The 16,303-nt window shown below is 40.2% G+C and overlaps 1 protein-coding gene across 1 annotated transcript in view; it reads right to left on the minus strand.

Annotated features, from left to right (window-relative positions):
* Window positions 1-16,303, minus strand: part of LOC140467077 (complement receptor type 1-like) — a 217,952-nt gene that overhangs the window by 72,099 nt on the left and 129,550 nt on the right. Inside the window, exons 43-51 of the mRNA XM_072563137.1 lie at window positions 15,775-15,848; window positions 10,626-10,722; window positions 8,873-8,946; window positions 7,059-7,155; window positions 6,078-6,151; window positions 4,198-4,294; window positions 2,505-2,578; window positions 976-1,072; window positions 307-380 (exon numbers count right to left, since the gene is read on the minus strand). Coding sequence (XP_072419238.1) covers window positions 307-380; window positions 976-1,072; window positions 2,505-2,578; window positions 4,198-4,294; window positions 6,078-6,151; window positions 7,059-7,155; window positions 8,873-8,946; window positions 10,626-10,722; window positions 15,775-15,848 — 758 coding nt within the window. The remainder of the gene's footprint in view (window positions 1-306; window positions 381-975; window positions 1,073-2,504; window positions 2,579-4,197; window positions 4,295-6,077; window positions 6,152-7,058; window positions 7,156-8,872; window positions 8,947-10,625; window positions 10,723-15,774; window positions 15,849-16,303) is intronic.

The following is a 16,303-nucleotide window of genomic DNA, read 5'->3' on the forward strand; positions in this document are numbered from 1 at the left end:
TTGTTCCAACACTATCATTTGTGCTGGGGCAAAACATTAAAGTCTTAAGAAGGAGCAGGATTAATTTGTTGAGTGGTCATTTCTCATTTCACACACCATGTATTTTAAATTGCAATGCGGATTAAAGCATTGAATAGATGTATTTTCCCATGCCAGGAAACCAGATTTCCAAGCTACAGATGCCAAGCTGCTTAAGGGAAGAAAGCTTGCACACCACCAATACTACACAACAATTCCAGAGCGGGGCAATCATTTTACACTGACCAACAAATCAGTCACCTCACAAAACAAGGAAACATAACTTACGTTCACAGGATGGGACATCACCATCCCAACCCTCAGCTGTACACTGTCGATAATCTCTACCCACTCTCTTGAATCTAGAAAAAGAGAAGCAAGCCACTTGGGTCAATAAACTGGAGGTCATTTGGACGATATTTGTTCACTGACGAGATTAAAAGGTCCAAAGCCAATTAAATCATTCTAAATCAAAATAAACTTCAAAACATCTTTTAAAAAATGGGACTAGGTCTGCAGATGAATAAAAGAATTAAATACAGTGTGTCTTTGCTAAATACATAGGGCTGCTTAGACTGAACATAAATTACAGTGCACAGGATGCCTCAAGCTCACTTTACAGCTGTTTTACTATTTCAACAGTTGAGAAACCAACTGACTCTGATGTCTGGTGTTGATCTCAGATTATGGATCTAGGGGTCATTACTACATTCAGCATTTATAACTGTGCATTAGTACTGCAATGTAAGCTCTAACACCACCAACTTTGGTCAGCATAGCATTTATTTAAAAAATTCTCAATTATAAACTGGAAGATATCAATCACATTTCACATGCTCAGTCATTGTCAGAAATGTCACTCACAAGAGATATCAGTCTAAATTTGGCATAATTGTAGCATTAAAATAATAGAATTTCAACAGAATCTTCTCAGTAATTTATCATCTGAATACTCACCCAAAGTCACAATAAAAAAATACTTTATTTCCAACAGTCTCATTTGATATCCTATAATGTCCATTCAGAATCTCCCCAGGGTTACCACAGGTTATTGCTGCACAGAAAATACAAATGAGAAAAGCTAGAAACAAAACTCTAAACGCTACAACAGCACTTTTCCTTGAAATATCATTTTTCCCTGAAACATGAATATCATAATGAAATTAACAACAATATCAGGTATCCCAAATTTGGAATACAACTTTCAGAGATATGGCAATACAAAATCAACATTTTTTCTTGAACTGTAAAACCTCAGAAAAACGAGCCATTGTCTGTTTGCAACAGCACTATGAATGGACCTGCACCAATCTTCAGCAGTAATTCAACATCATACATTTTTGATATCTTGCTTCTTGAGCCAGTGATAAGCAGCATTCCATTGCTTAAAATGACATGACGACTGTTGGCAGCTGCCATTCATGCTCCAGGACCCAGCAAAAAGATCTCCAGTAAATCGTAGGACATCAGTGATATGAATGTGGATTGGGATGGAGCATGTGTGGAGTCAATCACCAGAGAGTTGTGTGCAGTGAGTCACAAGGAAGGGCCTTGAAGTGGCTTTCAATGGGCTCCCTTCCTTAATGTGGGTCCCATGACTAGATACTGAGTGTCTGAGTATGAGGGAACACCATGACAAGGCTGCAGTATTTGCTGGGATGCCTTCAAGAGTCAAGGGAGTGCTACACACATCCCATTCAATCCCAGTGGCACAACTAACATCTCATGGGCTCAGGGATAATTGCGCTGAAACAGTTCAACTCACAACCTTATAGCCATCTGCATTTCCCCCCCACCACCCAACACAGACACTACGGCCCGGGCCAGACCAATTAAATCCTGATCCCAACATTGAGAATCCATGGGAGTGGCTGACAGCAACAATCCCCACCAGATGATAGCACTCCCCCTTTCTTTTTACACAACTGACAACAATCCACAGATTCACCTGATGGCAAACCAAAGATATACTTACAGCAACCCTCAAATCTGGCTGACACCAGATAAGGCACTGACAATTCAGACCCCTACCTTCTGTACAACGTAGTAAACAGGGATAATTAGCATGCTTGGATCATTTTCTGTACCTTAAATTTCCATGGGCCAAAATGATTAATTTCAAAATGCACCTAAAATGAGCATCACTTAAACTTTCTATCACCCATCGAAACTGAATTCCTAACTCCAAATGAACATGGTACTCAGGTAGTAAAATATATTCTTCTGGCAGAAATGAATGATTTGATAATTGGTCATTCCTCAGTGTGCCTGCAATGTTCTTTTCATATGCAATGTGAATCTAAAAGCAATGAATATATTTTTGTTATGATTCAAAGAAAGCATTCCAAGCTGAAGGATGTCAATCCAATGTAATGAAGAAAATTTGGGCTTGAGCCATGATGACTCATTGGACCTGACTTAATCATTTTGGTGGGGGAGGGTGCATACACCTCAGTGACTTTACAAAATAGAAAAATATAACTTACGTTCACAGGATGAAACCTCACCATCCCAACCATCAGCTGTACACTGTCGATAATCTCTACCACTAATTTTGTATCTAGAAACAAATGGTAAACCATGATCATCAGACACGAAGATTAATGGAAAAATGTGTAACTGGGCAGTATATGTTGGGAGTTCAGCGGCTCATTAAGGAAATATCTGCTCAACAATTAACAAACAAAAATAACTTAAACATTGCACTAGGTTAACAGAACAATGAAATATGAATCAAATGTAGTTGTGTTTCTGTTTTAAAAACACCTTAGACGCACAGTGCTCATACAAAACATTGGCACAGCTGAGACTTGATGTGAGGACCACCACAGACCCGAGGGACTCCCAGAACCAAGGTGAAACCCAGCACAAACTTTCAGCCTGGAGGTCATAAAGTCATAGAGATGTACAGTACGGAAACAGACCCTTCAGTCCAACTCGTCCATGCCGATCAGATATCTTAACCTAATCTAGTCTCATTTGCCAGCACTTGGCCCATATCTCACTAAACCCTTCCTATTCATATACCCATCTAGATGCCCTTTAAAGGCTGCAATTGTATCAGCTTCCACCACTTCCTCTGGCAGCTCATTCCATACTTGTACCACTCTCTGCATGAAAACGTTGCCCCTTATCTTTCCCGTCTCACCCTGAACCTATGCTCTCTAGTTCTGGACTTGCTTACCCTCGGGAAAAGACTTTGTCTATTTATCCTATCCATGTCCTTCATGTTTTTATAAACCTCTATAGAGGTCACCCTTCAGCCTCCGATGCTTCTGGGAAAGCAGCCTCAGCCTATTCAGCCTCTCCCTATAGCTCAAATCCTCCAAACCTGGCAACATCCTTGTAGATCTTTTCTGAACCCTTTCAAGTTTCAGAACATCCTTTTCATGGGGAGGAGACCAGAACTGCACGCAATATTCCAAAAATGGCCTAACTAATGTGCTGTACAACAGCAACATGACCTCCCAACTCCTCTTCTCAATGCTCTGACCAATAAAGGAAACCATACTAAATGGCTTCTTCAAGCCCAGCACAGACACCTGACCTGGAGGTGCTGACCAGCACAGTGAAGCCCAGAGTGGACCTGTCTGCTCCATCCATTTTTTTTTCTCTCTTGCTCTGCTCCAGAAGGACTGCAATGCTGAACATTTAACTCTGTTGCTTTATTTTTCTAATTTATATGCAAAATTTTGTATCTAGGCACCTTTGTACCTAAGATGGTGCCAAAATGACAACCTTGTTCACTTTCCATTGTACTCAAGTATCCCTATACTTGAATACATGTGACAATACAACCTAATTCTAATTCTAATTAAATTCTCATTCACTGTTGGGCTGTCATCTAATATAAGTGAACCATTTTGTAGGAAAGCAATAAGGAACATTTGGTTTCTGTCTGAGTCTATGAATCTTCTTACCAATAATACGTTTAAAAGTTCTATTTTTGCATCAAAATTCTTCTTCCAAAATTAACATTCCCCACCTTTATCATTACCAATAGCTTTGTTTAACTTGATGGTTGTACCTTAGGATGGAAGCCTCAATCAGAGTTAAGGTGAAGAGCTTCCATGAGAAATGTAATGAATGTGAGATCATCCAACACTGTCTTAGTTCCAACTTTACTATAATACAGTGCTTCACTAAAATCATTTAGTGAGTTATACCCTGAAGACTCACCCAATGTCACAATAAAAAGTAGCATTACTTCCAACTGTCCATTTTGATGCTTTATAATATCCATGCAGAATTGAACCAGGGTTTCCACAGCTTATCGCTAAACAGAAAACAAATTGAGAACAGGCAGAAACATTAGAAAAAACCAAATTCCCCATCAGTTTTTTTTCACAGTTTGTTAACATGAAGATGAAAAATACTATTACTCAACTGCTCAGATTATCAAGTTATCTTAAATTTGGAATTTATTTTCCAGTCTTATGGTATTATAAAAATGAGACTTTTGCTAAATCTACAATCCCTCACACCATCTGGACACTATATTGACCAACTAACAATCCTCAACAGCAACTCAAGAACATAAGGAGTGACTTCATTCTGTCAACAGAGCACTCAAAATCAGTTGATGAACCGGTGTGGATCCCTCATCACTTCCATGAAGAAGGCCCAATTTGATATAAGTGCCCTTTGGCCAACTTGGGCCATCAATGTAACCAAAGTCTCAGATGTGGAAAATGCCCTCCCCACAAGCTGCCAGAACGTGACAGTTCTCCACTGCCAGCAACTCTACCAGGAGTAATGGCTGCACCTATGAATGCTCCAGTGCCCAGCTTGAGGATCTATGCTGATCACAGAGCTGGATGTTTATCTGGTCTAGTGAGGGGCATCAGCAAAAAGTAGTGTTTGTCAGGTGCGGAGTAGGCAGTCTCAGATTGGTAGGAAGAGGGGTTTTGAATCGAGGTCAGGGTCAGCTGGTTTGGAGCAGAGAGGTCAGACAAGGCAATGGAAGCAGATGGATGGTATTAGTTCCAGAGAGCCACCTCTGAAAAGTATTGGTTGAGGTTTGGAAGTCGGGTGGGGTCAGGGAGTGGTCGTCAGGAGTCCTGAGAGTGGCAGGATTGGGGAGACAATTGTGCAGCTTGGGACTTCAGGTGTTGGGGGGTTAGATTAATATTTATCCAGGAGTTAGACTCAAGTTTGAATCCTCTAACTTTTAATCATCTCAGAATTCTTTGACTTGAATGCATTCTTTTGGGCAAATCCCACATTGTCAGCCATCTCTGGGACTTCCACATTCCTAATTCACAGCAACATTGTATGTCGCTCCAATGCTTCTGGCCATTGGAATGTCTGGGCCCTAGTTGATAAGTCTATTAAAATTTTTTTGACAAAGAAACAACTCTGTGAATCATTATATTGCTTACAAATCTTACATTTGGCACGTAAACAAATAACTTTTGCAAATCCACATGGTCCTCCTTGACTAGCAGTTCAGAATATACCCCAGTCATTACAACCTCAATGAAGGCTAATAAATTTGTTTTACAACATTTTGCTTTTGTAAAACAAAGTTGACTTCTTTTGATTACATTATACTTTAGCAATAAAGCAACTAATTCAGTGGGGTAAAGTCAAGGAGAATTTCTAAACAAGAATGGAAGAAAAAGAAAATGGCGTAGGAGGATTGCTCCCCCTGAATTCCCCAAGGTCCAAACAACTACTGCCTGTCAGCTTAAACTCCACTAACATTAGCAATTTCTAACTTCTCATTGCACACCAAGACTGAGCTCCATGCTCCAACACCATCATTTGAACTAAGGCAAAAGAGTAAAGTCTTGAGAAGGAGCAGGATTAATTTGCTGAATGGTCATTTCTCATTTCATACACTATGTATTTTAATATGCAATGTAGATTAAAACATTGAATAGATGTTTTCTCCCATTCCAAGAAATCAGAATTCCAATATACAGGATACTGAACTACTGAAGGGAACAAAGCTTGGATGCCAACCAAAAGGACATAATAATTCATTGGAAACAGGTCAATCATTTCACACTGACCTGCAAATCAGTTGCTTTAGAAAACAACAAAACATAACTTACGTTCACAGGAGGGGACATCACCATCCCAACCTTCAGCTGTACATTGTCGATAATCTCTACCCACTATCTTGTATCTAGACAAAGAGATACAAAACATTTGTATCATTAATTGGGGGTCATTTGGTGATATTCTTTTACTGACTAGATTAAACGGTCCAAAGATAAGCAATATCTAAATAGCAGTAAGTCATAGAATCCATAATGTGGAAAGTAGGCCATTGTCCATCGAGTCCACACTGACCGTCCAAAGAGCATCCCACTTAGAATACACCCCCGCACCCTATCCTTGTAACTCTATATTTCCCATAGTTAATCCACATAGCCTGCACATCTTTGAACTGTGGGAGGTAACTAGAGTACTGAGAGGAAACCCACGCAGGCATGGGGAGAATGTGCAAACTCCACACAGACAGCTATCTGAGACTAGAATCGAATCCATGTCTCTGGTGCTGTGAGGCAGAAATGCTAACCACTGAGTCAATATGTCAGCACAAAAAACTTAAAAACAAATGGGGCTAAGTCTGCAGATGAATGAAAGAATCAAATACAGTTACATTTTTACAAATATAAAAAGGGCTCATCAGACTCTATATACATACAGCCACCAGAGAAATATTGATGCATCTCACTCACATTACAGCTGATTGACAGTATAATTCAAACAGTTGAGTAACCAGCAGCCGCTGATGTCTGGCATGGATCTCAGATTATGGGTCTAAGGATTATTAACACATTCAGCATTTCCACTGTGCATCAATGTTCCAATGTTAAATCTAACATCATTAATTTTAATCGGTACAGCAATTATTTTAATATTCTCAGTTCAGCACCAAACTCGAAGATGCAATCACTGCTCACATGCTCAGGCGTCATCAGAAATGTCATGCACAAGAGATGGCAGAATGAATTTGCCATAATCAAAACATTCAAATAATAGACTTTTACTCAAATTTTCCCAGTGATTTTTGACTGAATACTCACCCAAAGTCGCAATAGAAAAACACTTTATTTCCAACTGTTTCATTTGGTGTTGTATAGTGTCCATTCAGAATCTCCCCAGGGTTACCACAGGTTATTGCTGCACAGGAAATATAATGTGAAAAGCTAGAAACAAAACTCCAAACTCTAAAACAACATTTTTTACTGAAATATTTCACACAAACATGAATAGCAATGAAACTGTCAACAATGCCAGGATATCTCAAATTTGGAATTCAGATATCAGAGACGTAGCAACATAAAATCAAGACATTTTCTTGATCTATAAAACTCAGAATTACATGCTGCTGTCTGCCTGCAAAAGCACTATGAATATACCTGCAGCAATCTCCAGCAGTAATTCAACAATGTAGTGGGCGGCACGGTGGCACAGTGGTTAGCACTGCTGCCTCACAGCGCCAGAGATCCGGGTTCAATTCCCGCCTCAGGCGACTCTCTGTGTGGAGTTTGCACGTTCTCCCCGTGTCAGCGTGGGTTTCCTCCGGGTGCTACGGTTTCCTCCCACACTCCCACAAAGATGTGCAGGTTAGGTGAATTGGCCATGCTAAATTGCCCATAGTGTTAGGTAAGGGGTAGATGTAGGGGTATGGGTGGGTTGCGCTTCGGCGGGTGCGGTGTGGACTTGTTGGGCCAAAGGGCCTGTTTCCACACTGTAAATAATCTAATCTAATCTAATCTAATCTAATATAATGTATCCACCTTTGTGAGCCAGTGATAAACAGCATTCCATTGCTGGAAGTGTCACTATGACTGGTGACTGCTCTCATTCATAATCCAGGGATACAGCAAAAGGATCTCAACTGAATTCTAGGATATCAGTGATGTGAATGGGAGTTGAGATAGGGGATGTGTGGTGTCAGATACCAGAGAATTGTGTGCAGTGAGTCATAAGGAAGGGCAATAAAATGGTTTTCAATCGCTCCTCCCTTCCTTACACTGTGAGCCATGATCAGGCACTGAGTGACTGACAATGAGGGAACACTACGACAAGGCTACAGTGTTGGCTATGCTGTCTTCAAGAGTCAAGGGAGAGACACACATGTCCCATTCAACCCTGAAGCACAACTAACTTCTGATGGGCTCAGGGATAATTGCTCTCAAGTGCTTCAACTCACAACCCTACAGTCTTCTGCTTTGACCCCATCACCCCACAGAAGACACCACTCCCCAGACCAGACCAATGAAGTCCTTCAAACCCACCACTGAGAATCCCTGAGACAAGTTAATAGCACTCTCCCCTTTCTCTAGACACAGCCAACAACAATCCACAGACTCATTTGATGGAAAACCCCAGCAATCTTCAAATCTGGCTCACAACAGAGATAAGGGAGTGACAATTCAGATCCCTACCCTCTGTATGATTTAAACATGAGTAATTAGCAGGGACTGCCTAATTTCTGATCTCTTTAATTTCCTTGGGCCAAAATTGCTAATACTAAACTGCAACTAAAATGAGCATCTTTTAAATTTCCATCACTACAGAAACTCAGCATGTTGTTCCAAACTATCATGACACTCAGGCAGAAAAATTTATTTTTCTCGATAAAGTAAGAATGATTTGATGATTAGTCATTTCTCAGCACACCTGCAATGTTCTTTCTATAGGCAACGTGAATCAAAAAGCAAAGAATAACTTTATCACAGATTAAAAGAAAGAATTCCAAGCTAGACAATGTCAGACTAGTATAAATGAACAAAATTTGACCATGAGCCATGATGATTCACTGTAAGCGACTCAACCATTTCTTTTTGGACATGCAATGCAGTGACTTTACAAAATAAGGAATATAACTTACATTCACAGGATGGAACTTCACCATCCCAACCCTCAGCTGTACATTGTCGATAATCTCTGCCAATAACTTTGTATCTATAAAAGGAATGGTAAACCATCTTTCATCAGACATGAAAATTAATTGAAAAAATGTGCCACTGGAGAGAACATGTAGGGGTCTGAGTTTCAGAAAGGAAAAGTCTATTCATCTATCAATAAAGCAAAATAAATCAAACACTGCTCTAGGCTCGCAGAACAATGAAATAGGAATCAAATGCCCTTACATTTCAGTTTCAAAAGCACCCCATAAAAGTACAATACACATTCAAAATATTAGCACATAGAATTTCCCATCATGCTGACTTCAAAAAGAAGTTTAACATTTTGTCGAAACAGCACCAAAGGACAACTGATTTGTATTGCAGATCTTCCTACCAATAAGATATTCAACAGTTCTATTTTGTATTAATATTTCTATTCTAACACTAACATTCTATACATTGATCATTATCAATGGTTTTGATTAACTTGATGGTTGATCATCCAACACTGCCTTTTCCCTGGAGCATTGAAGGCTGAGATTATAAATCATAAGAGCTATGGATAGGTTAAATAGACAAGGTCTTTTCCCTGGAGTGGTGGTGGGGGTGGAGTTGAAAACTAGAAAGCATAGGTTTAGGGTGAGAGGGAAAACTTTAAAAAGGGTCCTAAGGGGCAATGTTTTCATGCAGATGGTGGTGCATGTATGGAATGAGCTGCCAGAGGAAGTTGCTATGAGGTTTAAGGCATGTACTGCACCTTTAAGAGAGAGTGAATGCTGTTCTTAACTGAGAGATTACAAGCACCTGTGTATATGACTAGATGGCAGTCCTAGACTGTACTGGAAAATTGAAAATATTTGGCTGTGAAATGGATACCTGAATTTTGGTTGCTGTTTTGACAACAATTCAAATTTAACCAGTTTAATTTATGTTCCAGGATACTAAAACGCAATCAAGTTTGAAGTAATTGTTTTGCGAACTTCGAACCAATGAGGTGATCCGATGTTGGGAATATAAAAGTGCGGACATTTTGAAAATTGGTGAGAGAGTAAATGCCATCAAGATAGATCAAGAAATTAGGAATCACTCTCTATCAAATGGTACCTTTTCATATGAAACATACTCACAGTAAAAAGAAAGAAGATGATTCAGGGAATTCAGCAGCTGGAAGAGTGAAGTCACAGAAGACAACAGAGGTTGTGGGGTTTTGAAATTAAGTTGATGTAATTTTAATAAGTGTCTTATTAGAACAGCATATTGTTAAGGAGTTGCAGGTAGGCAATAAGCAGTTAAGAGAAATGGGGGCTTACAGTTGTGAATAGTTGTTGTTTAAATGTTCACTTTTAGAGTTAAAAAATAAATTGATGCTATTTTCTTTAAATAGTAGAATTTGGGAGTTCGCTGTCACTCATTTTTAACAGATTAGGAGGTGAGGTGGTGTTTGGTTTATTTAATAGAGGGGTTCACCTTCATGTTGTAACAAAGTGGTGGAATGTAGAGGGGTTTACCTTCATGTCATAACAAAATGGTGGAGGCTGCTACAATTATAACATTTAAAAGGCATCTGGATGGGTATATGAATAGGAAGGGTTTAGAGGGACATGGGCCAAGTGCTGGCAAATGGGATTAGATTAGGTTTGGATATATGGTCCACATGGACGAGTTGGACCGAAGTGTCTGTTTTCATGCTGTATGTCTCTATGATTCTAAGTGAGTTATATGCTGAAGACTCACCCAATGTCACAATAAAAGGTAACAATACTTCCAACTGTCCATTGTGATGCTTTATAATATCCATTCATAATTGAGCCAGGATGTCCACAATTTATTGCTAAAAGGAAAATAAAATAAGAAAAGGCAGAAATATCAGAAAAATCCAAATTCCCCATCAGGTTTCATAATTGCAATGAACAGATATTTAATATTGAGATGAAATATACTTCACCATAATTGCATAGCCTATCAAATTATGTCAAATTTGAAATTTATTCTCCAGTTTTATCATATCAAAAATACAGGACCTCCCTACATCTACAATCCCACACACCGACTGGGCACTATAGTGACAAACAACAATTTTCATCAGCTATTAGTAGTTAGGGAGCAGTATGTTAACTCAGTGCTAAGCACTGCTGCCAGACAGTGACTGGGACCAGAGCTTGATTCCAGCCTTGGGCGACTGTTGGTGTGGTGTTTGCATGTTCTCCATGTTACAGTGTGGGTTTCCTCCAGGTGCTCCAGTTGTCCCCCACAGTCCAAAGACATGTGGGTTAGGTGGATTAGCCATGGGAAAATGCAAGGTTGCAGAGATAGGGTGAGAGTTTGGGTCTGGGTGGGATGCAATTTAGATGATCGTTGTGGACTCAATGGCTAAATGGCCTGCTTGCACACTTTAGGGATTCTATGAATTCAAGAATATAATGGATCGATTTAGTTCTATCAACTGATCCCCCTCAACACTGATATGAATCCCTCATCACTTCCATGAAGAAGGCCTAATTTGATATAAAAACCTTTTGGCCAACTTGGGCCTTCCCTGTAATCAGACACTCAGGTGTGAAAACTGTTTTCATCAGCTGCCAGACAGAGGGTGGCAGTTCTCCTTGCCAGCAACTCTACCAAGAGCAGTGGCTGCTATTGTGTATGTTCTAATGCCCAGCCTGAGGATCTATGCTGGATCGCAGAGCACAGGTGTCTGCAGTAGGGAGCAGTCACTGAGGATGATTTTGGCATAATGCTCCCACATCCACCCACATTCTGGTGGGACCCATTAAATTCAAGCCAATCTCAGGTATCCAACTAAGTGTTTGGGACTAGTAGCTACGGAGGATAAAAAATATTTCAGAGTCACTTTATAAAAGAATTTGGCAAAATAGAAGACATTTGAGCTCTCCTCTATGTGCCCTTATCATGGAAGTAGATGGTGTATTCCATGAGGTTCAAAAGTCTGAAGCCTGTGTGTGTGATTATTCATTGTACACAGCAGGCATTTCATTGGTCAGTGTGAATGCCCACTTAGGCACTACACCTTAAGAGTGATCAATCTTCCCTCACCAACATGCCCCTGTCTTAGTTGTCAGATTCAGTGTTGTATACTGGGTTCAGGCTTCTCATGGATGTTTGTCTGGTCTGGGGAGGGGCATCAGTCATGTTTGTTGGGTGTAGGATAGGGAGGTGGTCTCAGGTTCCCTCATTAATGGTCATCCATCATTCTTGTTACTTCATCAATATCTACTTCTTCCACACAAGCATCAACTAAAACAACAGTAACACTAAACCAACACAAGTAGAGAAGTGGCAGGTGGAGTTTAATTCAGATAAATGTGAGATGCTGCATTTTGGGAAAACAAATCTTAGCAGGACTTATACACTTAATGGTAAGGTCCTAGGGAGTGTTGCTGAACAAAGAGACCTTGGAGTGCAGGTTCATAGCTCCTTGAAAGTGGAGAAGCAAGTAGATAGGATAGTGAAGAAGGCATTTGCAATGCGTTCCTTTATTGGTCAGAGTATTGAGTACAGGAGTTGGGAGGTCATGTTGCGGCTGTACAGGACATTGGTTAGGCCACTGTTGAAATATTGCGTGCAATTCTGGTCTCCTTCCTATCATAAAGATGTTGCAAAACTTGAAAGGGTTCAGAAAATAATTACAAGGATGTTATTATGATGGGCACGAATAGGATAAATAGACAAAGTCTTTTCCCTGGGGTCGGGGAGTCCAGCACTAGAGGGCATAGGTTTAGGGTGTGAGGGGAAAGATATAAAAGAGATCTAAGGGGCAACTTTTTCACGCAGAGGGTGGTACGTGTATGGAATGAGCTGCCAGAGGATGTGGTGGAGGCTGGTACAATTGCAACACTTAGGAGGTATTTGGATGGGTATATGAATAGGAAGGGTTTGGAGGGATATGGGCCGGGTGCTGGCAGGTGAGACTAGATTGGGTTGGGATATCTGGTCGGCATAGATGGTTTAGACCGAAGAGTCTGTTTCCATGCTATACATCTCTATGACTCTATAAGTAAATCTGTCAGGCAAAGATATATTAGGATCATTAAATGAGAATGGAAGTGGAAGAGAGGAGATCCAGGGAATGATTAAAGTATGGATCATTAACATCTACTCGACTTTTCCTTTATCTTCTATTTGCTTCCTGTAGATTTCCCATGGCATTTACCACTTGGCATCAAATTAAGGTCTGGTAGCATGACAAACTCAAAACTGAGTAAAGTTCTCTGAACAGAACATGACTGATCTAATAGGCAATAGTAAGTACTGCAGATACTGGAAATCAGAATTTAGATTAAAGTGGTGCTAGAAAAGCACAGCAGGCAGCATCTGAGGAGCAGGAAAATCAATGTTTCAGGCAAAAGCCTTTCATCAGGACTGAATGAAGGGCTTTGCCCAAAATGTCGATTTTCCTGCTCCTAGGATGCTGCATGAATGATCTAATGAGTAGTCATTTCTCATTGTGCTCTTTTAAAATGCAATGTTGATTAAAGCATTGAATAGGTGTTTCATCCTATTACAGAAAATCAGAATTTCAAGCTGGAGGATGTCACAATATTGTCAAGAAGAAAACTTGTATGACACCTACACTGGAGGGCTATGCAATGAAGTGAGTCAATCATTTGATATAGATAAGCAAATCAGTCACTCCAAATCATACAGTATGGAAACAGACTCTTCAGTCCAACCAGTCCATGACAACCATAATCCTAAACTAAACTAGTTTTACATGCCTGCACTTGGCCCAGATCCCTCCAAACACTTCATATTCACATATTTGTCAAAATATCTTTTAAATGTTGTAACTGTACCCAAATCCACCACTTGCTCTCAAAGTTCATTCCACATGAGCCACTTTGTGTAAACATATTGCCCCTTGTGTCTTTTTAAAATCTTTCTTATTTCATCTTATTAATATGCTGCCTATTCTCGAAATGCCACCCTAGGGAAACTATACCTGCCACTCACCTTATCTATACACCTCAAGATTTTATAAGCTTCTATTAGGTCACCTCTCAATCTCCTAAGGTCCAGTGAGAAAAGTTGCAGCCTATCCAGCCTCTCCTTATAAAACAGGCAGGTGGGACTAGTTTAGTTTAGGATTATGGTTGTCATGAACTGGTTGGACTGAAGACTCTGTTCCATACTGCATGATTTTAACTGACTGATTTGCTTCTCAGGAAAAAAAACAGGGTTGAAAGACTAACCCATTGAGAAATCCTCTATAAATCTTCCTCCAGCCTGAAGAATTCTTCATGTCTTTGGACCTACTCATTAACATGATACTTTTGTTTCTTCTCACTTAGGCAACTGAGATGCAAGTTGCTCCAAACACTATAAGTCCATGAGCTGTAGGTTTTCTCACAAGTATGTTGCTTGGTACTGTATGAAGTGTCTTTTAGAAATCCATACAATCTCAACTACCCTCTCTGGTAACGTTGCAAAATCGCCAGTAAGTTATGGCACATGATCTCCCATTAAGAAATCTAAGACAGCTTTCTGCTATTCATCCATATTTACACTTCTCGTAATTTAGACCTGGAATAGTGTTTCTAAACACTTCTCCATAACCAAAGTTAAACAGAAAACTCTGGTTAATCTGTCATTGCTTCTATTATTTTTATGGCCATATCTGAACAAGTGTGTAATGTCTGCCATTTGGGAGTCGTACAGTCATTATTCATGGAAACATTGGAGCCCTTGGTCTGACCAGCTTATGTCAAACAGATCCCAAACCAAGCTGGTCCCAGCCTCCCGCTCTTGGCCTGCATCTGTCCAAGACCCTCTCACTCATGTACACATCCAAGTGTCCTCCAAACATCGCAATTGCACCCGCATCCAACACCTCCTCAGGAATTCCATTCCATGCCACCCTGATGTCCTCCGCAAATCTCTCTCTTCATTCTAAAAATATGTCCTCAGTTCCAAAATTCCCCATCCATACCCTTCTTGACTCTACAAATCTCTACAATGACATCTCAAGTGAGAATAAAACAATAAGGAGATAAAAATGTCACAAAACTCAAAAGACCACCCAACGTCCTTCGACAACTCATACCCTCCACACCGAGCAACATCCCAGGAAATCTCCTCTGAATATCCTTCCTATGACAAGGTATCCAGAACAGCACAGCACTCCAGAAGAGACCCTTCCAACATCCCGCCCAATGTCAATACGACCTCCCAACTCCCACATTCAAAAGGAGTGAGCAATGAAGGCAAGAGTCCTCAGACACCACCTCCGCATCTAAAGAATTATAAAACATTATGGTTAGTGCCTCCGCAATGTGCACTCTCACTTCCTGCAGTATCTTTCAAACTTTTGCACTCACTGTCTGTAACACTCTCACTACAATTGCGTCCTAATGCTATTAAAAGCAACAAGCAGTAGCCCAAATTACAGTTTATACAAAGGACACATGGCAAAAGTGAGGACTGCAGATGCTGGAGTTCAGAATCTAGATTACAGGATGAAGGGATTTTGCCCGAAACATCAATTTTCCTGGTCCTCGGATGCTGCTTGACCTTTTGTGCCTTTTCAGCACCACTCTAATCTAGATAACAGGCACATATGCAATTGGAGGTCTTTCTACCCAGGATTCCCTGCGATACAGACAGTTCCCTATCCAGATCACAGGAGAGCGGGGAGCAAGCGCAGTACAATACGGGTAGCTCGAGTAGGTGCAGTGACGCTGTTTTCTCCCTTTCTGATGGTGAAGGTGCGAAATGGAGGAGGGCTGGATCGGGAATGTTTCTAAACATTCAATAAAGATTTTAAACCTCAGTTAAAAACCTGCAGGTACTGTTTTTGCAACACCAGGATCTTTACCCAGGTCAAGGTTTTGGTGAGCTGCCGCTAAAACAGTTAAACGTAACTTACGTTCACAGGTTGGGACATCACCATCCCACCCCTCAGCTGTACATTGTCGATAAGCGCTACCCACCATCTTGTACCTAGAAAATGAAAAACAAACCATTTGCAGTAACAGCCTCAAAGTTACTTCTGACTAGGTTAGAATTTCAAAAGATCAAACAATAATAAATCCATCAAAATAGCAATAAACTTCACAAACAAGATGAAACATGGGTCAAGGTTTGCAGATTAATGAGCGAATTCAATACTGTTTTGTTGACAATCAAAATTGTTATGTTCTGACCTTATATAAAGTAAATTGATGATTATCTCTCTTCACAGCTGATTAACAATACAAAAGTTCTGTACTTATGAGGAACCAGCAGTCACAAAAGTCGTACTGATCACAGATAATAGATCCAGGTATCATGAACATATTCAGCATTTCCATCTTTGCATTAATAGAGCAACCCCAGCAACAACAACAGAGTAATATTATAGGTATGCAGGATATGCCAATTCAGGGCTAAACCAGAATAGTCAGAGCTTCGATGCT

This window comes from Chiloscyllium punctatum, chromosome 45, assembly GCF_047496795.1.
Source record: "Chiloscyllium punctatum isolate Juve2018m chromosome 45, sChiPun1.3, whole genome shotgun sequence".
Classification (NCBI taxonomy): domain Eukaryota; kingdom Metazoa; phylum Chordata; class Chondrichthyes; order Orectolobiformes; family Hemiscylliidae; genus Chiloscyllium; species Chiloscyllium punctatum.